We start from the raw sequence: 26,355 nt of genomic DNA, 5'->3' as shown, positions 1-26,355 counted from the left end.
AAGTCAATTGCATCTACAACCAACAACGGAGATTGCCTTCAACAATGGGAGACATCTCAACCAGTCAGTTGAAGGTTCTAAAAGAAGTGATGATTTCAGCAGTCAGAAGAGATCATTTCCATCTCGACTTCAGCCTGCCAGCTGGGAAATTCATCGCAAACCTTCATCAGAGTCCCCAGCTTGTGGCCAGTCCTATGGCAAGGGACTTGCCCACCCCCACAGTTGCGTGAGACAATCCCTATAACAAATCTTCATAATATTTATATTATATATATATATAATCTCCTGTCCATTCTGCTTCCCTGGAGACCCTAATCCAGCTCCTGTCCCGCTTGCCTCTCTGAGGGATGCTGTCTGAAGGAGAGGTGAGGTTTCGAGCTGAAGCAGTCATATGGGGTCAGCATCCACATGATGAAGGTGGCACAGAGAAGGCTGGAAAGAGTCTGGGGCCTTGATGACATCACTGACCCATCCCGGGACCACCTACTTTGGGAGCGTCCTTTGGCTATGACATTTTAGCTGGGTATTCAGTTCCTTGCACTGAACCATCCTAACAGAGCCTAAAATGCAGCTGAGAGGCTCCTTGGTGTTCACAGCAGGACACACAACATGGCCCGAGGCTCTCTGATCCTCCCCTTCCTCCCTGGGCTAACTGAGGCATGCCACAGCCCTTCTGAACCTCACCATCCATGTCTGCAAAATGGGGGTGAGAATCCCAGTTCAGGACTTATCACTGAATTTTGGTCTGAGCTCAGACGAGATGATGCAGCTGAACGCCTGTTGTGATGTGCCACGTGGTGACAGGGATGTTACTAGCTCCACCTGCTTTTACTGCGTGTACATGGGGGGGGGGGGAGGGAATCTAGGGCCATTCTGACTCCTTGCACGCTCCCCTTTTCACATTCAATCAAATCCTGTCCATCCTACGTTCTAAAATGCTCTGTTCTGTTCCTTCCCTCATCTCCATCCTCAGTGCCTTAATTCAGACCTCACTGCCACTTGCTAGAAAATGGCCCTAGCCCAAGTTGGTCTCCTACCTCCATTCTGGAACCTTCAAACTGAATCCTTTCTAACACCCAGAAGGGATGGGACTGTGTCCCTCTGGGGACTGACCTCCATGATCCCCTTTCCTGGGAAACCATAAAAGTCTGTGTATCTCTCTTGCTCTCCTTCTGGAGAGCAGGGTCTTTCTTTCTGCCCCCACCCAGCATAGGGCTTATCCATAGAGGATGCTCCATAAATATTTGTTTAAAAGGAAACAGCCTCCTGGGATTCCAACCTCAGGAAGACTAACTAAGGCACAATACGGTGGGACGCAAGAATCGCCCTGAGTAACAGGTGAGAGACACCGATGCTTCACTGCACTTGGACACTTTATTGAAACTTAGTGGCTGTTTTAGAGGATAAGGTGCCCGCGGTGGGCAACCGAGGGCCTGGGGCGGGCTTGGCAGATGGCGGTCAGGTGGTGAGGCAGGGTGGGTCGGAGGTCGCAGGGGCTGGTCACTTGCTGTAGGTCTTGGAGCCCAGCTCCGGGAGGTCCAGGAGGTCGTCGTTCAGTCCAGAGACCCCCAGCACTTCCTCCCCTTCGCCCTCTGCTGCCGGCAGGTCCTCGGCCCCATCTGCAATGGGAAGGTGATGGGAGGGCTGAGCCAGTCCTGGGTCGGGACCAACCCCCTCTTCCTAGCCCCTTTCCCTCTGGCTTGAAGAGACCCCAGCCTCCAGTGACCTTTCCTTACCACTGCCGCCAGAGGAGCGTGTCCAGTGGTTGGGGACACAGACTCACCGCTGGCTGTGGGGACACACGGAGGTACACTGGGACTTTGGTTCATTGATTGAGAGCCACTTGGCCTCGGAAGCTAGATTCTAAAACACTTATTGGACAAGGAAGGACACTTCCCTGCTGAAGGTTCGACTCCAATCCCTCCCCACCTGAAGTCCTCCCGCCATTCCGAAAACCTCAGCCCAAGCAGCACTCCCCTGGGAAGCCGTCCCAGATCCGCCAGGGAGAGCTGCCCCTCCCTCCTCTGGACCCCACCAGATGAGGTGCAGCCTTCCATGGTGGCACCAGGAAAGTTGAAGCCCACTTACTGGGCTATGTGGCTCACTCCCCACTGTTCTAGAAGCTTCCTAAGGGCAGGAGCCCTGTTGTCATCTCTCCCTAAGTGTCCTTGCATGATTTGTTTTCTCTCCTTAATGCCTCTGCTATACACAAGCCACGTTCCCTTCCACAGGAAGAGGAGGAGACCCCTCTTTCTCCCCTGGCTGGACTCCCTCTCCCGGCCTTTCCATCCAGCCCTGCCAGGACTGTGAGGAGTCGAGGACTCCTGCTGCTGGGTCCCACCCAGCCCTCCCAGTGCCCTGCTCCCCTGGTCCCCCGGCGGCCTCTCCGAGTCCCTCTCCCACTTCCCCTCCTGCCTCCAACAGAAGAGAAGGCCCCAGACTGTGAGCTCCCCACGGGAAGGGGCCATGCCCTCTGCATCCCAGTGACCCAGTGGCCCTGCTGGGCAGCACAGTCTGACCACCCTGCAGGCTCAGCCCTGACCTCCACGGGGACCCTCCCTGCCTGCCGGTGGGGGGGGCTGCTTCGCTACCTGCCATCGCCTTCAGCGACGGGATGTACTGGGACCAGAAGGAGCAGTCGGCTTTCTTCAGTTCCCGCCGATTGGGGAGCAGAGCACTGAGCTCCTTGTAGCTCTCTCCGCCAGCATGGGGGACAAAGTCAGGCCAGGGGGTTGCAAATTCAGGCGCTTTTCTTGAGAACTCATGAGGATAGTTGGGATTTCTGGGAAAAGAAGAAGAAAGAAATAGCCATGAGGGAAACCTGTCTTTCCTATGATCATTTGTAATTACTTACCACATGCTCCTGGTTCCTAAGAAAGAAAGCCTGGAATCCCCCAAAGCTGGCTTTGGGGAATGTGCCTCCACTCCCTGAACTCAGCACTTGAGTGCCATTTCTGGAGAAGGGAAGGAATGAGATGTGAGGTCATGACCCAGCAGCATGACTCAGGATCAGGATAGCCCTTCCATCTTCCTGAATGCCCAGGAGGTCACAGTGTCCCTTTCCATCCTGGGTCCTTCTATCTGGACGCCGCAGCCCATCTCTGGAAGGCCTTGGCCAAGGCCTGGGCAGGACAGAGGCCGGCAGCCCTATCTATCACCAGCGGTCATCATCCCTACAAAGGGGACGTCAGCATCACCAGATACGGATCCTTCCCAGAGCTGTGCCCCAGGCCTGCTGCCCAGCCTGCCCCGCCTGGGCCGCCCCCACCCCAGGCCCCCGCTGCTCCCAAGCAAGGCCCACCTTCTCCTCACGCCCCTCCCCTCGGGCCCCACTTCTCCTTTCTGTCTGTGAATGTCTGTCCACCACTCAGGGCCCAGCTCAATGTCACTTCCTCAGTGAAACACTTTCTAAAACACGTAAGTGCCTTTTTCTGTTTGACTCTCATAATAAACTGTATAAAAGTCTATTTTCCCCTGCTTTGCATTATGGTTGATTTTTATGTTTCAGATTGTCAGTAGCTTGTAGCTGGGCCGTGACTTTTTTTTAACCTTTTTAACTCTCCAGGGGACATCCCCTACGCCACAGTGGATGCGTGTCTGGCGAGGGGATGAAGGGAGATAAACCATCAGGTAGAAGGAGCAGTGGGAACAAATTGTGGCAGAGGGAATGATGCTCGTGGGGCGAGCGTGGAGGCAGACGGGGTGGGCCAGAGGCTGGGAGTAGATAATGACGGGCACTGAGTGAGCCCACCTGATTTGACATCAAAAGCAGTGGTTCTCAGCTGGGAACTGGGGTGATTTTGTCCCCCTAGGAGGATGTCTGAAAAAGTCTGAGACATTTTGGGTTCTCACAGCTGGGAGAGGGGGGAGGCGTGTGTGCTGCCGGCACCCAGTGGGTAAAGGCCAAGGATGCCGCCAAGCAGCCACGATGCTCAGGACCAGCCCCCACGTCAATTGTGCAGAGGATGAGACGGCCCGATGAGAGCCATTAAACGTGGCTGAATGAAGGAGAGGGGTGATGGGAACTTCCTCCTTGGAGATTAATCTACACAAAGACACACTGGGCTACAGGGGGAGGGCAGGGAACCAGAGAGGCAGTGGCAGGCAATTACCTCGAGGAGAGAAAAGAGGGGATCTGCCTATGCAAAACGTGCCTCCTGCATTCAGCATAAGGGGAGGGGAGCCACGGTGACAGATTCAGACACTTACCCGGATCTGATGAAGTTGGAAAAGTACTGCATGACCTTCAGTGACAGGCCTTTCTCCTCCTGGGTAAAGAGCCCCTGGTAGGCTGGGTAGAAGGGCAGCCCAAAGGCAAACTGCACATCTGCCAGCAAGGCCAGGCTGGGAAGCAGACAGGCAGGGGAGCAAGAATGAAAGGAATGATAAACCACTGGACAAACCAAAGTTGCTGCAATGCTCCCCTCACAGTGACGACTTCCCATGTTTAACGTTATGCTTAGGATTTCCACCCAGTGCTGAGCTTAGTTACGATCTGACCTGGCCTCCTGTCTGATGGCCCTTCACGTCAGACTGATGACTCATCTATTGGTTGAAGGGTCCCTGAGGCTGAGCCCTTAATTCTCCTGAAATGAACCCTACAAGCAATTTTCAGAGAGAATGCTCCTGTGGCCACATGCCCACTGTGATAGTTATAGTATCCTTGAATATTCCATTTGCTGGAAAAAGTAATAATAAAAACAACCTGTATTTTGAGCCCCTTGCCAGGCACCACCCTAGCCCTTGGTCATACGGAGCGTGCACGCTCATGGCTCTCCAAGTTTGACATCTGGCCACCTAAGCAGCCCTAGTGCAGTGCCTGACACACAGCATCGTTCAGTAAATGCACCCTCTGTGGCTGCACTGAGTAACTAACAAGCAGCAGACAGGTGGGAGTAAAAGACTTGGAAGCCGGATGCGTGGTTTGAGTGGACTAAGCACGAACCACACTGGGGGGTCCTTGGAAGATGGGAACCGCGGTGGCGAACGTTGGGAGCCTGGGAGAATGCTAGAGAGGAAAAGCTGGCGCGGACTTTACAGGCCATCTCTAATTTTACAGAGAGGTCCAGAGAGGTCTCTGGACTTGCCCAGAGACACACAGTGAGTTGAGCTGCAGAGTCAGGTCCGAGCTGACATCCCCAGGCAGCGTGACGCTAACGAAAGGCAGGAGGGCTCCAGGGCCACCAGACACATGCCTGGCCCCTCCATCTCCAGGCTGGGTGACCTCCGGCAAGTCACTTGGCCTCCTTGATTCCCTGTTTCCTCATCTTTGAAATGGTTATATAAATATCTACCTCACAGGGCTGTCCTGAAGATTGAAATAAGACGGCATATATGGAAGGTATTTAAAAGATAAATGACGCGTGACCTGGTTCTTTCTGGCCATGTCATTCCACCTCCTGATCTAATCAGCTGCCTTTAAAGTAACAGCAGCCTCTGTGACCAGGGTAGAGTGATGGTTGGACAGTGCTGGTAGTGGGCAGCTGTACCCAAGGGACAGACGTCCTGGGGAGGAACTTGTACTGGTGGGCTCCAGGATGAAGCAATTTGTGTGGAGGTTCAATTCCTATGAGTGACGGGCAATGCTTTGTGCCTAGCCAGGCTGACTGTGTCTCAGAGACAGTCACTGTAATTCCCCAAGAGGCTAGAACGGGACCCTTGAGCTCTCAGCTTTGAAGGGGGGACATTCCAATCCAAGAAGGTCATGTCCCCTGGTGTCCCTTCCTGCCCAGGCTGGGCACTGTGTGAAAGCACAGGTATAGGGGCCTCCCTAACAGCCCGGGGGATTCTGAGGGGCTGGAAAGCCAGTGTCTGACCACGAACATGGCATCATCACCAGGTGGGCATACGACCGCACAGGGCACAGAAGAAGGTACGCGACTCAGGCAGGGGCTTAGACTTGAGGCTTGGCTGTGTAACCCAGTGCCTGGGTAACTCTGGGTTAGTCATTCGACTTCACTACATCTTCGTTTCCTCATCATAAAATACCAGCTCAACTGGTGTTACAGGTGGAAGCTCTATTTAAAACCCGGGCTAAACCACATGCTTTTGCCAATGCGGGCTGTCATTAGGACTGTAATTATCACCCATTAGCACGGGGCCCCTATGCTGGAAGGCATCCGAGAAGGGACATGAATCCGTGGGAGGCATACAGCAAGGCCAACGGCGCTCCGGTAGGAAGGGGAGTAGAGCCCCATGAATAGGGCGCCTCTGCCACTATCCCAGGAACCCAGGTCCTCTTTGGAGAAGGCTTAATCTTAACCGTACTCCTGACAGGGAAGAAGAAGTAACAAGTCTCATCCCCAATTTGCAGGATCCTGGGACCCAAGGAGCCAAGCCCCCTGTCCACGGTCAGAAGTCCCGGTGGCAGAGCTCAGAAAAGAGCCTGGATTCTGCAGCTGCCAAGCTGGCTCGACTCAGTGACTGTTGGTCGTTACCATTTCCCGAGTGCCCACAATGTGCCAGGCACCGTGGAAGGCCTTGGACACCCGTGGGCCCCAGCAACCAGGACCACACGTGCCACTGTCTGCACATTTCCAGGTGATCAAGCCCAAAACTCGGGATAACCAGGATCAACCCAAGTCTCCCCGGCCCCACATGCTCTGTCTACTCTACCTGTCGGTAAAAATGACATATGTGGTTAGCAGTGTTTTAAGGTCCATTAAGGGAAAAGGGCACAAAATGAAAACTGCCAGGCAAACAGATGTTGTCATAACAATGGTGATTAAAATAATCCCTCACATATGGCCAGACTCTCGCCCTTATTATCTCAATGGCCCCATGAATAGTTCTGCCGCTTCTTTATGCAGTAGAGGAAAGTTAGGCTCGGTGATTTTCTTGCCAAGGCCCCATAGCTGTCAAACGGCGATGCCAGCTCACACGCCTAGGTCTGTGACTCCAAGCCAGGGCTGCTCCCCTTACACTCCTGTGTGGGTTTCCTCCACCAGCCACCAGCGTCAGCCCTGGTCTTTTGAAAGCCTGAATTTCCTTGACAGCTAACCCCTTAAACCCTTCCCTGCTGGCTTCCGAGAAGCCAGGGAAGCCAGAGCTAAGACGGGCTCTCAGGTAGCTCTTCGTTGTCCTGAAGCGTTTGGCTGATTTTCCCACCATCAGAATGCCATGGAAGGTGAAACAGCCATCCTGTTTCTCAGGAGGCCCGTCCGAGAAAGCAACTTAGTTATCTATTGCTGCCATAGAAATTACCACACAGGTAGTGGCTTAAAGTAACACACATTTATCAGCTCCCGGTTCCGTAGGTCAGAAATCTGACCTGGGTCTCAATGGGTTAAAATCCAGGTGTCAGCAGGCTGCATTCCTCTGGAGAGGAAAAAATCCGTTTCCTACCCCTTCGGATGGCTGTAGAATTCCGTTCCTTGTGGTTGTAGGTCCAAGGTCCGTTTTTCTTGCTGGTTATAAACTGAGGGCTGAACCCCAGCTCCTAGAGGCTTCTAGAAGTTTCTAGAGGCTGCTGCTCATGCCCCTCTTCTTCCACTGTTAAGGCCAACAACAACAATGTGTCTCTGACACACTATTCTGCCACTGTCTGCTTTCGAGGACTCACGGATTAGATGGGGCCACCTGGACAGCCCAGCATCCTCTCCCCTCTCAAAGTCCTTACCTTAGACCCAGCTGCAAAGCCCCTGCTGCCATGTAAGTAGCATATTCACAGGTTCCAGGGATCGGGACGGGGCATTTTGGGGGCCATTATTCTGCCAACCACAGTGGTTTTGTCTACTGTTTCTTCCCCCCCAAAAAGCTGCATTTCAAATGGTGCAATGAACAGACACAAATTTGTGAGACCAGCGTCCTCAATCAAATCCTAGCTCAATCACTTCCTGGCCGAGAAATTTTGGACAAAGCACATAACCTCTCTAGGTTTAAGTGTCCTCATCTGTAAAATGGTGACATGATCTTATTTGTCTCAGACATGGAATGAGGTTCTTCAATAAAATCCTCAAATCCTCGGCCCCATTTCCCGCAGACACCCCCATTCCCTTTGCTTTTCTCTGTGAGAGGCACCTGAAAACTTAAGGATGAAGGTCTCTAACCTGGGGTCCAGTATAGGATTTCAGAGAACCACGAGTTCCCCGAAAGTAGACGTTAAATGTTGTGAACTGTGTCTATGCACATCTTTCCTGGAGAGGCTTTATAGATTCCATCCTGTCTTCAAGAAGGTCTGTGCTAGTGGAGGCCTTAAACATTTAACCCTGGGCTCTCTGAGCAAAGCACTACTTTGGAGCATTTGACAATTCCAATACTCTTACCCTAGCAAATTTCAAGCCACCAGAGTGACATCATTGGACATGGAGTTGGGAAGAGATGAGTGAAAGTGGCTCTCGTGGCTGCGGCCAGTGGGTCCAACGACCCTAAAGTGGCTACGGAGCCATGCTTGCAGCCCATGTGATCTGTTTAGCTGGAGATCCTATTGTGGTGTGGACTCCTGCCTTGTTTTTTCCTTCGCAGGGCTGATCTCTATCAGGATGCTGGAGTTATTTTGAGCAGTTTAAGGCAGACATCTGGAGGAGGGACATACAGTGGGAGCCTCGGAAGAAGGGATTTGGGATCAGAGGACCAAGCACTCAGCAAGCTGGCCACTGGCTGAGAGTTCCAGGACCCTCTGGAGGAAGAAGAGGGGATCTGAGCTCAGCGTCAACAGAGGGAAACTTGGAAGAAAACCCCAGGTCCTGACCAGGTAAAAGGAGAAGCTCATTAGTGGGGTGGCCCCAGTGCTTGCAGGTCAGGGGCAGGCCCTTCGTGCCCTCTGATGTGGCTTCTTTTCTCTGTGCTGGTTGATCTCTGTAAGTCATTTACCGAAACCTGTGGTGGTCTTAAAGGCAAATGGTCATGAGGCTGGTTTCATGTGGCTTTTGTTGTTCTTTGCTGTCTTTGGTAATAATACTCCTGTCAACCTCTCTGCAATCTGATGGTTACTCACCCTTTGCTGGGGTCAGGGCTGGCTTTTCTCATGGTCAACTGAGACATGGATGTGGGGCCTGGGAAGTCACCCTGTCTGAGCTGGGCAAGCTCAGCTCAAATCCCACTTTCCCCCCTGACTCCCTGGGCCTCTGGTTTTCTATCTGTTAAATGGGGTGATCATCCCTGATCAGCACCCCCATGGTATTTTGGGTTTCCCATAGGTAGATGGGGGATTAAAATCCCTCTAATAATTATGAATTGGCCTCCAAGGAAGAGTTAACATTGCTGATGTCGGTGAAGTCACATTTAGCCGGAGTGGTGGAAGAGCTGACCGGCCATGTTCACATGTGTGACCGGTGACTTTGTGTGTGTGAGTGTTGTGTTGCACGCTTCCATTCCAGAATGAGACCATAGCATAGTAAGGACTATGGGAGATCAGGGCCAAGACACTTCTCAAGCCAGATTTGTTAAATTCTGCTGTGTGTATGGTGCTGAATAGGTGCTAGGGATAAAAAAAAAAAAAGAAAAGAATGTCAGCCCTTCTGTCAAGGAGACGGGAGACGGAGATATGCCCATTGTTCTTAAAATAAAACACTGTGGGTTGTATGATAGAATGATCTATAAAGCCCCACAGGAGGACAGAGCCAGGAGGTGCTACGTGTGCCAGGCAAGGAGACGGGGCTGTGTTTATGGAACATCCGAGAGGAAGGCATGTTGGACCTGTTCCTTGAGAGACAAGGAAGAGGTCAGCGAGTCTATAGAGCAGGGAAGGGCACTTTGGACAGAGGCTCAGTAAATGCAAAGTGATGGGCTGGGCTCTGTACTTTGTGTGGAGAAGGGCACAGCGAGGTGGGGCTGAGCACAGAGTCAGGGCAGCAGAATGGGGGGAGCTGGTGCTGGCGACGAAAACAGCCCCCATGTTCTGGGCCTCATAGGTTGAGCTGAGAGGTGAATCATGCTGAGAAGTGAAATTGGAGTTTTCCGAATCCAAGAAAACTACTAAAATTGCTAAGGTCCTTTGGGCTTCCGTTCCATGAGAACTGAGGTCACAGAAAATGAAGGTCGCTTTTTAAAAGGGTAGTTTCTAAGCAATTGCATCACAAGTGACGTTGGTCTTCTAGAAAGATCAGTGGGATGGTGTGGGGAGGAAGAGTGGGACCGAGGAACCCACGGTGGGGCCGCTGCATTGGTCCAGGACAGACAGAAGTCTGGTTCTTTTTGCAGAATGTTTCCCCCCAGGCTTAGCTTTCAGCCATCCTGCTCATCTCAAATCTTGCCTGGAGTGCTCTGGAATCCCTTTGGAGTATTTGCGGTGAGTCCAAGCCTGCATTCCAGCAAGCTAAAAGCTACATTCTAGAGATTATTCATTGCACAAGCTCTTCACTTGAGCTCTGCTTCCGTATCAGGAAGCCCTAATTTCTGCATGTTCGGGGCTCATCAGGAGCACGATGGCTGAGGGGGTGTCCCCAAAGGGCTGTGCCAGGCTCCAGGCTGTGCTGAAGCAATGGTCTGATTTGGGAAGGTGGGCTAGCCTGGGCTCCCCTCAATGAGGAGAGTGGGTGGGCACTTTTTTGATGGAAAAAGCCACATGTCCGCATTATGGAGGTCAGTTCTGATAAGGGGCGCGGAGGCGCATGGGGGGGTGGGCGTGGGGGTGGGGCTGGCATTCCAGCCCGTCTGATGGGATTGGTTTGGGAGGCTCCCGTGCTGTACAGGGATTTCTGTTCCCGTTGTTCTGTCTGCAGGAGGAAGTTTGTTGACCTCATCCCCATAAAATATACTCCTTTTCTTATCTCTAGCCAGTATCTCTGGATAACTTCCTCCAAAGGAAGTCAGGGAACAGTGAGGGATGAAAGTCCTTCTGCTTCCCAGGCTTTTTTTTTTTTTTTTTTTTTTTTTGAGGGATTGTTAAACAGCTTATGTATAGAAGCCTGTAAGTGTGCAATAGGATTTGCCTCTTTGGGCAAATCTAATATGCAAAAGCTCAGATTCTGCCCATGAATTAATCAGGAAGTAATTACATGCTGTACAAATGGCTCATGTTTTACAAAAGGCTGCACGATGCAATCCTTTAAAAATGAGCTCCCCAATTTTCTTTAAATTACACAATCTCACCCCTGCCCCAAATGAAATACTTGCAATATTTTCATAATTCCCTAAATCCTGGCAAAGCTGTATGATATATTATTTTGCAACATAGTTAAAGCTTTCAAACAGACTTGCTGGATTAACCTGAACACTATTCCTTCCATAAAACAGAACAACTGTTGCTCAGAAAAAGTTGAGTTTCCTGGCTCAACACATCTATTCTCACCAGCAAGGTTGTGTGCTTACCAAGATCCAACTGTTTGTCCCAAACCTGTTTATGCCAGTTGTATTTGCCATTGTAATTATACAGCTTAACTAAATTAATACAGATGCCCCACTCTCAAGAAATGAAAGCTGGAAGTCATAGACCATGTGTTATGTTTACGGTTTTGCAAGAAATTTAAAGGGGAGAACTCCAATCATCAGTTTCCTACTCAAGCCTTTGACTCTGCATCAAAAGAATGGCAAGCGACTGCACATTTTTACGTTTAATGTTAAAATAAAATGTTTAAGGTATAGATCTATTAATTATTTTTCATGGGTTACCACTTTGATTGACTTTTTCTGATTAATTGACCATCACATTAGATAAGAGGATTTCTACTCTGTACTTTATTTTTAAAAATACATCACCTTGCTCCCAGGGGTATAAATCTCCCTGGCAACGCAGAGTATGACTCCCAGGGATGAATGTGGACCCGGCATCGTGGGACTGAGAGTATCTTCTTGACCAAAAGGGGGATGCAAAATGAGACGAAATAGTTTCAGTGGCTGAGAGATTCCAAATGGAGTTGAGAGGTCACTCTGGTGGACATTCTTATGCACTATATAGATAACACCTCTTAGGCTTGAAGGTATTGAAATAGCTAGAAATAAATACCTGAAACTACCAAACTCCAACCCAGCAGTCTGGACTCCTGAAGACAATTATATAATAATGTAGATTACAAGGGGTGACAGTGTCATTGTGAAGACCTTGTGGATCACACCCCCTTTATCTAGTGTATGGATGAGTGGAGGAATGGGGATAAAAACTAAAGGACAAATGGGGTGGGATGGGGGGATGATTTGGGTGTTCTTTTTTCACTTTTATTTCTTATTCTTGTTCTGGTTCTTTCTGATGTAAGGAAAATGTTCAGAGATAGATTGTGGTGATGAACGCATAACTATGTTATCATACTGTGGACAGTGGATTGTATATCATGGATGATTGTATGGTGTGTGAATGTATTTCAATAAAACTGAATTTAATTTAAAAAAAAAATACATCACCTGGTACTTTAGTGAGCTGTGTTTTGGGTACGAATGAAATGACCAACATATGCATCATATATAACATGGCTCCTTAAAAGTCTCCAAGGCCTTCCCATGATACTCAGATAAAATGCTATCTCCTTGCTTGCCATGGTCTACGAACTCCTACAGGACCTACAAGACCCTACCTCTCGCTCCTCACCACCAACCACTTTTCTCTCCAGTTGATTCCAGCTGCACTGGCCTCCTTCTTAGCCTCAAATGTGACAGGCCCTTTCCCATCTCAGGGCCTTGGCATTTGGTGATCATTCTGTTGGGATTGCCAACTGCTCAGTTCTTCACACGACCATGCCTTCTCATCCTTCTATTCTCAGCTTAAATGTCACCTTTCTGGTAGGTTCTTTCCTAACTCCCCCATCTCAGGTAACCTGTACTCTCCATGGACCGCAGCACCCTCGTGTGACTCCCCCAGTTACCTGAATTTATTCGGCCCCATTTATGTGTGTGTTGTCTATCCTTTGTAACCATCCCTAGTACCCATCATCTCCCCCCCTACAGTGTCAGTTCCAAGAGGGCAGGACCCTCTTCCCTCGTGCAGGCTGCTCTGTCTCCAGTATTTAGAAGCGAATCTGGGACATCAAAGGCATTTAGTAAACATGTTGAATAAACATTGACAAGGACATATAGCGTCAGCCAATAAATCATGGGATTAGAGTGGGCATTCCAGAAAATGATTTTTTTTTCATCTTTATTGGGAAATAATATTGTAAATCACACAGGATATAGCCAGGCCCATGGACCCAGTTCAAGAATCCAGCCACTTTTAATATTTTCTTTGGTTTGCCAATTCTAACAAACTCACCAAGACAATTAACTAAAAAGATAATGGTTTGAATCTGGAATGCTTAAAGCCCCTGGAATATACAGAAATGTCAAGCAAAGGCAGTGGGGTTTGGAATGCCTTGAATCTTGAATTTGTGACTTTGTTTTCCAGGGTTTTGACAACTTATAAAGGAGGAAAATTACTGCCACTTTACTCATCTTGATTTTGTTTTTCCTCTCAGAGCCTTATTTTTCCTAAAGGGAAATAATCCTCACTACCAAATATTGAACGTCCATATTGCACCAGGTGTTTAGCCCACATACCCCGGCTCTTCACACCATAAAACAGATATATTTATATCCACTTGATAGGTGAGGAAATTAAGGTGAAGAAACTTTCCCAAATGCAAACAGTTAATAAATGAAAGAGATGAGATTGAAATCCTAGAGGTTGTGCTCTTCCATTATATTGGGCTGCCTCTCCCCAGATCAAAGAAGGGTCCAAAGTCTTATTCAGTGTCCAGGTAGGTGTTTAATCCTGAGTCCAACCCTGTCCCCTGATCAAAGTAAGTCAAATCCCATCTGTCTAAATGCCTTCAGTATTGTCGGGATGTGGGAATGACATCCCAGGACCCTGGGAACTTTAGAACAGGGCTTTAGAATAAGAACCTGAACACAACACAGGAGTCAAGCGAGATAGCCACGCACAGCCTCATGAGGAATTTTCATGGAAACTATGAACTCCACAGCTCGTACAGCCCCAGGAATTTTAAGATGAGGGGCCTCCACTTCCCCTTCTGAAGTGGACACACTCCTCATTCAATAGCTGATACCCAGAAACCACTTCATTTGTAATTTACATCTTCCTAGGCCCTGTTCATCTCCAACATGAATTCTTCCAGCATAATCCATTAAACAGGATTGGCAGTCACTTAAAGAGTGCCCACTATCAGCCAGGCATTGAGCCAGGCAGTTGGCATGCACTGTCTCCTTTCAGCCTGACAACAGTCCTACAACAAGTGTTAACTTCCATTATTAGCACGATCATATGGATGAGGAAACTGAAGCTTAGAGAGGTCAAGACACCTGCCTGGAGTCACACAGTAGGTGGCAGAACCAGATTCAGTGCCCTCTAAGCACAGACAGAATCAGAGAATAAATCAGGGCACCTTTCACACTTGGTGGGACCTGGTGCAATGACCAGGGCTGGGGGTACGGACCCTCAAACGTGGGCTGGCCACAGGTTCTGGGAGTTCTTTGCCCATGAGGTGCAGAGGATGCAGAAGGGGGCTTATCTTGGGAAGATGCCTGGACCTGTGTGTCTTTTGGAAGGGGCTGGTTGGAGAGAAGGATATCAAGTGTGAATCAACGAGAAGGAAACATGGAGGCTGGCAGGAGGCAAGGGGTCAGAGCAGTGTGTGGGAGGTGGCACCTAGAGGAACGCCTGGGCAAGCCAGAGGATGCATCTGAGAGAACACCTTGGGGGGTGGGCAGCAGGCTGCACCTGTGGGAACACGGGGAGAGGCCTGTCAGCCTTCCAGGTCACCTCTGTAACAGAGACGCGCCAAAGCCTCGCTCTGCACTCTGGTTCTGCGATGCACTGCCCGGTCTGCCTGAGTGGGGTGGCCGTGGGGCCAGCGCACTGGGGAGGGTCCTGCATGGCTGTAGGGGTCTAGGAGAGGGGGGGGCTGCCTCCCTTCAAGTGCTGTCAGTAGTTACTAATGGATTACAGCTGTGGTTCTCAACTGGGGGCTGGGAAGGCAATTTTGCCCAAAGAGGTTAAGTGACTTGCCCAAGGTTGCCCAGCTAGTATGTGGATTGAGCCAAAGTAGGGAATCAAGAGGATTTGGGTTAAAGTGGGTGCAACTGAAAGAATCGGAGAGAGAACAGAAGACAAGGTTTGAGTCCAGACTCTCAATTACTGGCTCTGGGACTGGGACAGAATCCCTTCAACTCTCTGGGCTTTTGTTTCTTTATCTGTGAAATGAAGGAATTGGATGAGGTCATCTTGAAAGTCCCTCTCCAATTCCATATTCCAGGATTCTTTGACTCCCAGTCTTAAAACTGAACCTCTTCCTCACACATAAGGATTCAGTTTCTTTGTCTCCTCTCCTCCCCTAGGCCCATTCCTTCCTCACAGGCCATCCAGGTGGGCAGTTAGAGAACCACACCCTTCTGGGATCAATTAGCAACAGTCTGGAAGAAAGTGATAATTTATTGTGTTTTGTTCAGTAGCGATTGCCAGGAAAGCTAATATATGCTAACAGGAATGGAGATATGAGCCAGATGGTGGAAATGTAGCACACACATATATTTTAAATATGTAGATTTGAGCCAGAAATAAAAGAGATGTGTGACAGCTCCAGGGCAGAGCGAGAGAGGCATCTTTTCGGCATAAAACACAAACTTGTAGACAATTAAATGGGTTAGTGTCTGTGATTCATTCATTGATTCAAGCATCTACCACAGGGATGGCACCATACTGCGATCGGGGGGATGGAAGGCCCCACACAGAGCTGTCACAAATGCATCCTGAAGACAAGGACAGCAGGACACTCAGCACTTATGGTTTCCCAGGTGGTGCTCTATACAGAGTAATTGCCCCAGTAACCCTCTGCAGTAGGTACTATTATTTTTCTTCCTGACCTAGATGAAGAAACTGAGTCACGAAGGAGATGAGGTGGCTTGCCTTAGGTTGCCAAGCTAATCTACCTCTTCATGAGTAGCAAGGTCTCTGCTTGTAAAATGTCTCTGTGGTGCTGAGTTTTTCTGTCCTCCAAGGACACAAGAGCTAGAAGACGCCTTCACGGGACTGAGCCGAGTGGTCTGCGTATCTCCCACCAGCTCATGATCTTTTCCTCCAAGCTCTGTCTATGCTGCGGGCCTTGGATCTGGGACCCGATGGAGCTCAGTGGGAAGTTGATGCTTCTGATGTCTCCCCACTTCCCTGCTCCCACCCTACAGATGGCAAGACGAGCCCAGGAGCTTATACACCAGAGGAGAAAGAACCCCTTTCCAGCCCATCTGCCGAATGAAGTGGTTGGATCTGATTCTGTCCTCCGACATGATTTCCCGACCCCACTCGGGACTCAAGGGTCCCTCGGCTCGGAGGGTCTGTGAGTCGTGAAGACTCAGGAGCACTTCGTGTGAGTCTGGTGCACGAGTCGCTTCACTTCCAGGGAGGTTTCCAGGATCAGCGCAGTGGAGCTGCATCTGGGGGTCCTGGAGGGGCCTGAGGAAGTTGTTCAGCAACAGAGACTCGAAGCGGCCACGAGAAACCAAAGACGCAGTTGTGTTTGTGTTCTAGGATGGCCCTCTGGGGACCACCCCATCCGGGTAGGACCCCTCTGGGCCCCTCCCGCTCCTAACCCTCCCTGGAGGGCTCTGACATTCAGAGAGGAGGGTGGGGACAAGGCGCTATTGATTCTGGTTGGAATCAGACGATTGCTTTTGTCCTGTTTTGCTTTGATTGTTTTTGCCCTCCTGAAGCAGATGTATTTCCTATTTTTTTGCCATGGTGAATTTTGGGGTCTAAAGGTAGAAGTACATTTTGAGGCTTTTGATAAACATGCCACAGGAGTATTGCACCTTTTGTTATAATCTCTTCCTCGGGAGGGAGGAAGGCAGAGAAGCAGATGGAAGCACTAGTGCATTCAAAATAAGAGCTCAGGCCTTTGGGAGATGCTGCCAAGGGCTATTCTAGGTACAGCTTCCCACACGTGTCCTCCCCGGCCACGGGCGGCCACAGACCACTGGATTCCAAGGCTCCTTTCATCTCCACCCAAACCATATGGCTCTCCTCCTCCCCATCTCCGCCTCCCACATGCCTTGGTACCAGAATCCTTGCCTGCCAGTTTTGTTCCTTCTCACAGCCTGGAGGCAGTTGCTTGACTCCAGGAGGTGGACCAGTTTGAAACTATAAATAGATCTAAGAAGAGAGCCTGCATGTTTAGTCAGGAATTCTGGAGATCAGAGACGCTCTGGGCAGGTCGCTGCTCTACATCTAACCAGGTCTGGGTGATGCTGCCGTTGACCCCACCTGGCAGGCCTTGCTTACATTTTTATATAAAGTGAAAAACCAATCCTCTTGCATCTCTTGCAAACATGATGCCCTGACATTCCCAGAGGGCTTCAGTGTGAAATGGGCGGTGACTTCCACGTGGGCAGTAGCTGGCCCCGCAGGGATGGGGCCAACATTGTCAACTTGCTCAGGACCATAAGGTCTTGAGAAGTCCGGTGCTGGGCCCCAGGGCCTCCCTCCAAGGCCCATGACCCCAGGACCCAGACACTGAGGCTGAGACCAGCTTTGTCCCCACCTCTTAGCCTCTCGGTTTCCTTTGTTCAGCTGATGGAGCTGTGGAAGCCAGACTTCTCCCACCTTTTCCTTGGCTTCTGGGAAACTCGAGGCTAAATGCTCTGCTCTCTGGTTGCCCCTTCCCTTCTCACAGGTTTTCTTTCACTTGAACCCTTTTTTCTCTTTCCCATTTTGATGATTTTATTGCACCTGAGACTTTTATTCTAAGGTAACTTGAACTGATTCTGGAAGGAAGAATGGTGAATGTGTCAGGAATAAACAAAATGTTCTGGTTGTCACACAAAATCACAAAACCCTTTTATATTTTGGAGTCATTTTTGTAAACTCAATTTCCATGGAGGATTCAAAATAAGCCTCCTCTTCCAAGCTAGGCCAATCACTTATTAACAAATGTTGTGATTGCAAAATGCCTCATCATTTACAAAGCTTTTCTACTTCTCATATTTCACTTGCTCATCCTGACAACACTGGGGAATTAAAGTGGCTATTACTATTACTCTCATTTTTCAGATGATGCAATAGAGGCTTAGAGAAGTTCAGTGACGTGTGGAAGACCATTGAGCCAGGACTTGCACCTGGGTCCTGCCCTCTTTTCTCCACTTCCCTGTGGTGCAGAGCAGTAACAAGGACCCTGCCAGGTGGCCTGCTCCTACCAACGCCCGCCATGGCCACACGGCCGCCTTACCTGCTCTGGCCAGAACTCTGAGGAGCGTGGTACATGAAGACGTTTCCTCGGGCCCTCCTTGCCCAGTGGCTGGCCATGGCAATCACGGGGCAGGTGATAAAGTAGTCCCTGGTGAAGGGTGGACAGAGAAGGGAGTCCAGTTACGTGGAGATCTGTGCACAACTGTGCCGAGGAAAGGCTTCTCCCAGGCAAGGGGCCACCAGCCATCTGGGTCCTTGGCGCAGGCTTGCAGAGAACACCCTCCCCGCCTTCCCCGGCATTCCTCTCCTCTCCACCTGCTCCACCCCGATGACTCCACAGCCGGACCCGCGGAAGAGCCGGAGGTGGGACCCAGTGTCCCCTTTGGTTTACGGCTGGATGAGATCAAACACCGCTGCCCACAGCAGCACATCTCAGGCCCGAGAAACCCGTGGGATAAACCTCCTCCCAGAACATCAGCTGTGCATAGATTTGGGAGTAAAACATTTTATAGCAAAACAAAAACAGATATATGGTGGAGTAGAACATAAAATAATTGAGCATTTAAAGAAAACACGGGGACCTCAGGGACATTTCCTGCACAGGACACCCTTGAATGAGTGGTTCTCAGCTAGGGGTGATTTATGTCCCCTCCCGGGGAACATTTGGTAGTGTCTGGAAACATTTTTGACCGTCATAGTGCGGGTGGGGAGGGTCTCCTGGCATCTAGTGGGTGGGGTTGAGGGCTGCTGCTAAATGCCCAATGGTGCATAGGACAGCCCCCTCAGCAAAGAATTATCCAGTCTAAAATGTCACCAGTGAGGAGGTCGAGAAACCCTGCCCTAAACTCCCAAAGTTTCACACTCACTCCCCCTTTGGGGGTAATTTGGTGAATAAATTCAAGCAGCGCCAGCCTACAACAGGGAGGGCTGCGTGTTGTGCGGCGAAGGGCGAGTGCTTTAAGAGGGCGGCAGGCTGGGGCTGGAGCCAGGCAGGCCCTGCTGACCGTGGGCCCCCCAGGTCGTGGTGGACACTCAGCAGCACCTTCCTCTCCCTGAATCACAATCTTCTCCATTGACAACTGGGTCCAAGGGGGTCCACCCTGCAGGGTTTTGGAATGACTGCGCCTGAGCACCCATGCATGAGCATCACTCAACACGGAGGACAGTCCACCCCCTATGCTGGTGATGCCACGAGCATGCCAGGGAGCCTGCAGGGTGGCGCACGTGGTCAGAGGAGGCCGTGTGGAAACGCGGGGCCAGTCCTGGGGCACAGCAGCGCAGATGGGGGCAGCCATGTGTCGTCTCATGGTCCCCCCGAGAAGCCGGGTGCAGGACTGGGATGGGAAGGGGCTCAGGGAAGGATCCATAGGACGAGGAGGCTGGAGGCAGGGAGGCCTGGGGAGGCTGCTTCCCACCTGGCCAGGAGAGAAGGAGGGCGTGAGCTAAGGGAGGACATGCGTCTGCCTCCTCAGTGAAGTGTCCCTGTTACCCTGACTTCAACTCTTACTCTGGTAAGGACTGTCCTCAAAGCCAGTGAAAGGCAAAGTTGAGGCAGGAACTTAAGTGCACTGAAGTCCAGCCTGAGCTCTTCCCACAAGCTCATCCGCAGCCAGGCCTGACTTGGTTACGAGCAGCTCTGGGTGAGGAAGTTGAACATCTGTGAGTTCACAGGGTGCAGCCTAAGGCTGGGCCTCCATAAATAGCTGGTGGCTGTTTGGTTGGAAGCTGGACTCTGCATTTGAGGGAAAATTAAAGGCTTTCTGATCCCTAAGCTCCAAGTAGGCTGCACACAGTTTCCTTCTGAGCTAATAACCCTCAGCTTGAAGCCCACAGTCTCCCGGGAGAGTTCGAGCTGAGCAGTGGGTCTCTGACACCCTTCACACCCCAACAGAGTCAAGCAGGGCAAAGGCAAAGAGCAGACAGAGAAGCATGGACTTCTGAGAAAGAGCAAGAAAAGCAGTTACAGGACGCTGATCCCGCCCCACCCAAGGAAACTGGGAGCATGTCAGGGGGCTCAAGGGGGTTCAGAGGGGAGGTGAGAGCAGGAGTCCCCACTGTGGTTTCATCCCCAGGGGCCCTGGAAAGGAGCAAGGACCGAAACCCTGGCTGTTTCCTTATTTCCATTCTAAAGTCATTTCTTGAGTACTGGCTCATACAAACCCAGCTCTCGGCGCAGGGATCTCCCCACGTGCTGGAGTCAGGTGACCACTGACAACTGCAGCACAGCCGGGGCCAGTGCTGTGAGAGTGACGCCCGGTGACAGCAGAGCCTTTAACACACAACCCCCTGGGGAGCAGAGAACGTTTCCAGCGGGGAGTGGGCCAGGTCAGCGGTGAGACAAGGGCGAGCAGCCCCTAGGGGAGAGAGCTGCGTTGGCATCAGGAGCCCTGGCTCCTCTCCTGTCTGGGGTGTGACATTGGGCACAAAACCCCCAACCCTGCTATGCCTGATTGCCAAGTGCAGAGTGAAGCCTGGCTGCATGGGAGAACCACCCAAAGAACTTCTAAAAGATACTGATGCCTCTGAGCCTGGGCATCAACCGTCCTTTTAAAGCTCCTGGCATGAAGCTGATGGCGGCCACCACGGAGGCCCCGGGCCTGATGAACCTGCGGGTCTGCAAGGACTGGCAGACCAGGGGCTGCGCAGGGCATACAGCAGGCACCTCTTTGCCTCTATCCTCCGATGCTCGAGCACAGCCCGTGGTGGCGATGGGGTCACCCTTCGCTTCTCCCACTGCTCTGGGGTTCCCCAGAAGCTGGGCCCACCCCACATCTGCCCCAGGGCTTTGCCTGGCAGGCGACACCAAGCTTTGTACTGAAAGGATGGTGACGAGGCAACCAGAAACACAAAGTCACGCCCCCTCATTTCTCACTCACGATCTTCACATCAACTCGATTCACACCCAAACGCACCAGCAGCCGCCCGTCTCTCGCGCTTACCGCGTGGCATTCTCCAGGGCCCGCGAGAAGGCGGCGTAGTCGTCGGTGGAGTGCTGCAGGGAGTAGTGCCAGGCCACGGCTGCCTCCACGCTGCGGTCCGCGTCCGTGCCGCCCAGGGAGTTCTGCAGGGCCTGGTAGAAGGCGGTTTTGCTGCTGGTCCTGCCTTGACTTTCTTCAAATTTCTGAAAGAAAAGGCACAGAATTCCCCACTCAGACTCTGAAAGGCCTGAGCCCGGATCACCAAACCCCTGGACTGGAATTTTCTTTCTGGGAGGCAGTGGGACTCGGTGCTAAACGCAGACTGCCCAGGGTGACTCCCAGCTCTGCTTCCTTCTGGCTGCAGGACCTTAAATAAGCCGCTGTACCCCTCTGTGCCTCAATTTCCCCTTCTCAACAGTGGGAGTAGTTTCCAAATAGGGTTAGTCTAAGAACCAAATGGGATAATACAGGGGAATGGCTTAAAACAGTGCCTGGCACTCACTAAGGGCTCAGCGAATGGTGGCCGTGATGGTGTCTGGAATAGGGCCTGCCCCGGCTCCCACCACGTTTCCTCAGCTGCCCTCTCAGCTGTCCCGCGAGTGACCATGGTCTGGTTTGTTAGGAGAGCTGCATTCAGTGCCAGTCACTGACTTAATCGTTCAACATGTGAATGCTCTGTCCACTTTTATATTGATAAAGATAATCTTCACCCAGGGCCTACCGCCTGCCACGCCTGGGAAAACAGTGGTGAACACGCTGACCGAGCCCCTGCTCACATGGGCAGAGCCGGGACATTGGCAACTAGTGGACAGTTCACAGGGGACGGGTGCGAGGAAGGAAAGTAAAGCAGGGCAAGAGGGACGGAAAAAGCAGGGGCCAGGAGCAAGCTGACAAGGGAGGGTCAGGGAAGGATGTGGCTCTCTGGGGAGAGTGTCTAGATGGGAACAACATTCATTCATGCATTCATTCATTCATTCAGATCCTGACCTTCCTGCGCCTGCACTGGGGGAGCCTGGGGGGACCGTTTCCCACTCCCAGGACAGCTTCCTGGTCTCTGAAGACCAGGGGCAACAGGCAGGCAGGACAAGAGCGTGAGGCCCAGGGTCCTCGCCACATAAGTCCTGCGCTGCATGTTTACACAGTTCTGGGGTCCTATGTAAATAGAAGAACGGCTTATCAGCACACCCTGGCATGTTTATGTTGTCTCTCTGAGCTTTTCCAAACATTCAGGGTCTGGGATTAGAATTCCGGGAGCAGGTATGATCAGGAAGCCACCCCTCCCGTGCAAGGGGTTAGACCTTAACCTGGTCTAACGAGAAGCGGCCGGACTGCGTCGGTGGACTGACTGATCCAGGCTTGTCCACACTGGCTGCACCGCAGCTCTGGCAGCCTCACTGGAATTCTACCTATAACATTTCCTTTTTAGAAAATAGTCTGAAGCAAATATGGCAAAACATTAACACCTGTTATATCTGAATCATGATGCATGAGTATTCATATTATATCAGTGACTTTCAAATACCTTTGACCATGACCTACAGGAAGAAAGGCACCGTAGCCATGCTGCACACACACCCACACACGTCTCTGAAATAGTGTTCAGAAGGCAATGCTCGCTCTTACCACAGGCGATACATCTGATGGTTTCCATCCTATTCTGGTCTAGTCAATTTATTCTAGTCCAGTTTATTCGAAGAAATGCTTGCCTGCAATCTATTAAGTTGGCTTCACACCTACTGTTGGGTCAATGACCATAGTTTGGTGGCGGTGGGGGGGGGATGTATTGTATTCTTTTTGTTCTTTCCGAGTGTTTGGGATATTTTATAACCAAAAAAATAATGATAGCAGTAACCATTTGCAAACTTATTATTGTCAAACTTTGTGCTAAACATTTCACACAGGTGTTTCATGGAAGTACGAAATTAACCATGTGAATTGGGCATATATTACTATTTAAAACCCATTATTCTGAGGCTCAGACTCAAAATAGCTTGTTTTGGGACAGGAAGCATGAGCTGGGTTAACCCCGAGTCTCCCTGATGGCTCATGTCTGGTCCTTCCTCCCTGCCTGTTGCTTAACCAGGACCTTGTGTTAGAGCCGCCAGCCCTGGAGGCCTCAGCCAAACGGCGGGATCGAAAGGCTCCTCCTGGACTCTGGGCCAGCACAGTGAAAAGAACGTGGAGTTTAGACTCAAAATTTAGGGTTCAAGTCCCAACGGCCAATTTGGGGGGACCTTGAAAAAGACATTTTACCTCTCTCTGAGCCTTACATATTTAAAATGGGTAGGATAATATTAATACAGCCACCCCACCCCCCTTTTTTAATTACCTCCCATGAGGATTAAGTGAAAAAGAGCCATGTGAAAATGATCTACCAACTGCAAGGCATTCCCCTGCAAGACATGGCTGCATTTTGTGGACACAGTGGACGCCGGCTAAGAGGAACCAGCAGGTCTCAGTGCAATGAGCAGGGGCCCTGGAGACAGCAGACTCAAGTGTGCGTCACGTCCCTTCCGTTTCCCAGCTGGGTGACTTTGGGCAAATCACTTAACCTTTCTGACCCCCAGGTTTTTCACACACATGATGGAGATCATTAAAATCTACTTTACCACATTGTCTTGAGAATTAGAAATAACGTTATGAAGCACCCAGCTCAAGGTCTGGCGTATATGCTAAGTGCTCTAATGAGCCCCACTTTTGATCACTGTGGGTTTCATTGGCTTCAATTAGAAAATTGAAGGATAATCTCAATGCCACTTTATTAAAATGAGGAAAACAATCAAGAAATGGGATGTACGCCTACCTTTATTTGAATGATAGGAAGTTCTTAAACAACTCTGCAAGAGAACGTAAAGACCCAGCTGCCTGGGTGGATGGCCAAGGGCCCAGGGCCTCTGTGCTCAGCTCTGTGCCGAAGGCAAGGGGATCGGGGTTGGGGGCGTGGAGGCAGCGTCAGGGAAGAGGAGGAAAGCCAAATGCTAGGGCACTGTCTGCATGCAGGTATTTTATCACAAAGGAATTCATAAATCTGCCTTCCCCGCCCCAGCCACTGGGTGGGTCTAAGATCCTGGGACTGGGGCAGAAGTGGGGGGGGGGTGTCAATTCTGTTCTGGGGGCAGGGTCGGGGATGAGGACCAGGCACCAGTGCACTGAGTTCCGTCCCCTCTGTGCTGCTCCACCATGTGTGTGTGGGGGGTAATCCTCCTCCAATTCCTGGCAGGCAGCAGCCACGGTGAACTCTGGTTGCTAAGACCAGGCGTTCCAGACATTCACTGCACAGACTCAGGGAAGGGGCTGTCCCTCTCCTGGCACCACTTCATTTGCAAAGCGAGGGCATTGTCATGAGGTCTCTGCCCAAGGTGGCCTCCCCTCCTGGGCTGTGGAGGAAGTGGGGCCAAGGCTGTCATTCAGCAACGGGTGAGATGCTGCCTGCCAGAATTGAGATGAGAACCACACAGAATGATGCTGACCAAGAAAGGCTTCAAAGCTCTCTGGCAGGGTAATGGGTGCCATTCACGGAGCACCCACTGTGTGAGATGCTGGGCCGGGCCCCTGGGGTCTGTCCTCCTAGCTCCTCCCAGGGCCACCCTGGGAGGCAGGGGCTTGGTTTTAAGCACCAGACACTGGCTCACAGAGGTCAAGTGCTGCACTCTTAGGCACACGGCCAGGCAATAGAGGCCAGGAACAAACACAGCTCAGCCTGAGGCCGCAGTGGACACCCCTTCCCCTCCATCAAGCCTGTAACTGACCTGGGAACGAGGCTACTGGACAGACCCCAAAGTGCTGCAGGCCACGTAAGGAGCACGAAGCTGCCGAAACACCAAATATGCTCTCTCACTTCCAAGCTTTTGCAGAGCAGTTCCTTTTACCTGAGCACCCTTCCTTCCTCGAGTTCACCCGGACTGCTGCGATTGGACTAGACCAGGGCATTTGCACTTGAACGTGAGCCATTTTTAACTTTAAGAGTAGAATTGCCTGGGAACCTTGTTAAAATGCAGATTTGGGGTCAGCAGGTCTGGGGTTGAGTCCGAGAATGTGCATTTTAACAAGCTCCCAGGTGGTGCTGAACCTGCTGTTGAGGACTTCCCTGCCAGTAGGTTGCTCAGAGGTGATCTCCAGGGAGCAGGACAGACAACGGCTGTGAGAGCAGGTTCTGGATTAGACTAGCTGGTATCAAACCGGTTCCACCTTTGTAGTTCTGGAAACATGAGTAAATGATTACCTACCGTTTCTCCACCTCAGTTTTCTCATTTATAAAAGGAGGATAATTTTTTTAAATGCCTACTGCATAGAATTACTGTGAGATTCCACTGAAATAGCACCACACATAGCCCTCGGTCCATACCAATAAATATGAATGATTCTGATTAGCCCATCCCCAGGCTGGGATGGAGCCCCTGGTGTGCCCACAGGATACCGTGCTAAATTCCCACTCTAAAACCACCGTAGGCTGCAGAGGCAGGGACTGTCTGGACAGCACCAGTGTCCACCGTGGTGCCAAGCTCTACTGGGTCCTCAGTGTGTGCTGGATGAATGGAGACAGCAGGGTCTTTGAGTAGGGAACACAGGCCAGCAGCTGAGAACAGGACTCTAAAGTCAAGTCTCTTGCATTCAAATCCTAGACGTGGAAAGATCTGGGCTTCTAAGCTTTACCACTTATTAGCTATGTGACCTTGGACAAATTAATCTCTCTGTGCCTTGTTTCTTCATCTATAAAATGGGCACAACAATATTACCCTCTTCATAAAATTGCCCTGAGGAGTAAATGACAGAATACCTCCAAGTATGTAGCACCACATCTCTTGTTGTTGCTGCCATGTATTTATAAACCCGACTTTGTTCCTATTTCCGATGGGACAGGGAAGCCCATGTCTTAGAGAGAGTGGCCTGAGCAGGGTTTGTCCCCATTGGCTGTGGGTCCAAAATCTTGGCACCCCTCTTCCAAATCACCACTGGAAAGTGATCGACCCCACCCAAAGGATAGAGCATCCTTTGTGTCTTCTCCAGAAAGTCCTTCCACAAGTATGTAGCTCTCAAGAGAATCTGGGTGCCATGCCATGGTCATTGCTAGCAAAAAGGACCCCCTACATAAAAGGGTCTAAACAGTCCCACAGCCGAGAAGCTAAAGGAGGGTGGCAGCTATGCTTCCACAAGAGTGAGATTGGAGTTCCCCGTGCTAGGGGGATCTGAGCAGCTGAGACTTGGCCTTCTCAGCTGGTCAGTGTCCTGGAGATGGCCGGTGTGGACCTGAACCACCACAGGGCACCTGGGAAGGTTGAGGGGCACATTTTCAGCAAGACCAGAACCCACATCTCTTCATTCCTTGCAAGGCCCAGAATCACAGATGCTATTGCTAGTTGAATTAGGAGGTCAGCAGGAGGGTATGGGGCCACCACG

At 51.0% G+C, this 26,355-nt stretch overlaps 1 protein-coding gene across 3 annotated transcripts in view; it reads right to left on the bottom strand.

Annotated features, from left to right (window-relative positions):
• Positions 1–1,355: 1,355 nt before the first annotated feature.
• TG (thyroglobulin) overlaps positions 1,356–26,355 on the bottom strand; it is a 249,593-nt gene continuing 224,593 nt past the window's right edge. For all 3 annotated transcript variants that reach the window (XM_037802989.1, XM_037802991.1, XM_037802990.1), the window contains 5 exons: positions 20,980–21,161; positions 18,081–18,188; positions 4,210–4,344; positions 2,592–2,782; positions 1,356–1,619 (listed from right to left, as the gene is read on the bottom strand). In XM_037802989.1, the coding sequence (XP_037658917.1) occupies positions 1,501–1,619; positions 2,592–2,782; positions 4,210–4,344; positions 18,081–18,188; positions 20,980–21,161 (735 nt within the window). In that variant the 3' untranslated portion in view covers positions 1,356–1,500. The remainder of the gene's footprint in view (positions 1,620–2,591; positions 2,783–4,209; positions 4,345–18,080; positions 18,189–20,979; positions 21,162–26,355) is intronic.

The sequence above is a fragment of the Choloepus didactylus genome, chromosome 14 (genome assembly GCF_015220235.1).
Source record: "Choloepus didactylus isolate mChoDid1 chromosome 14, mChoDid1.pri, whole genome shotgun sequence".
Taxonomy (NCBI): Eukaryota; Metazoa; Chordata; class Mammalia; order Pilosa; family Megalonychidae; genus Choloepus; species Choloepus didactylus.
This window is presented reverse-complemented; position numbering and strand designations above follow the sequence as displayed.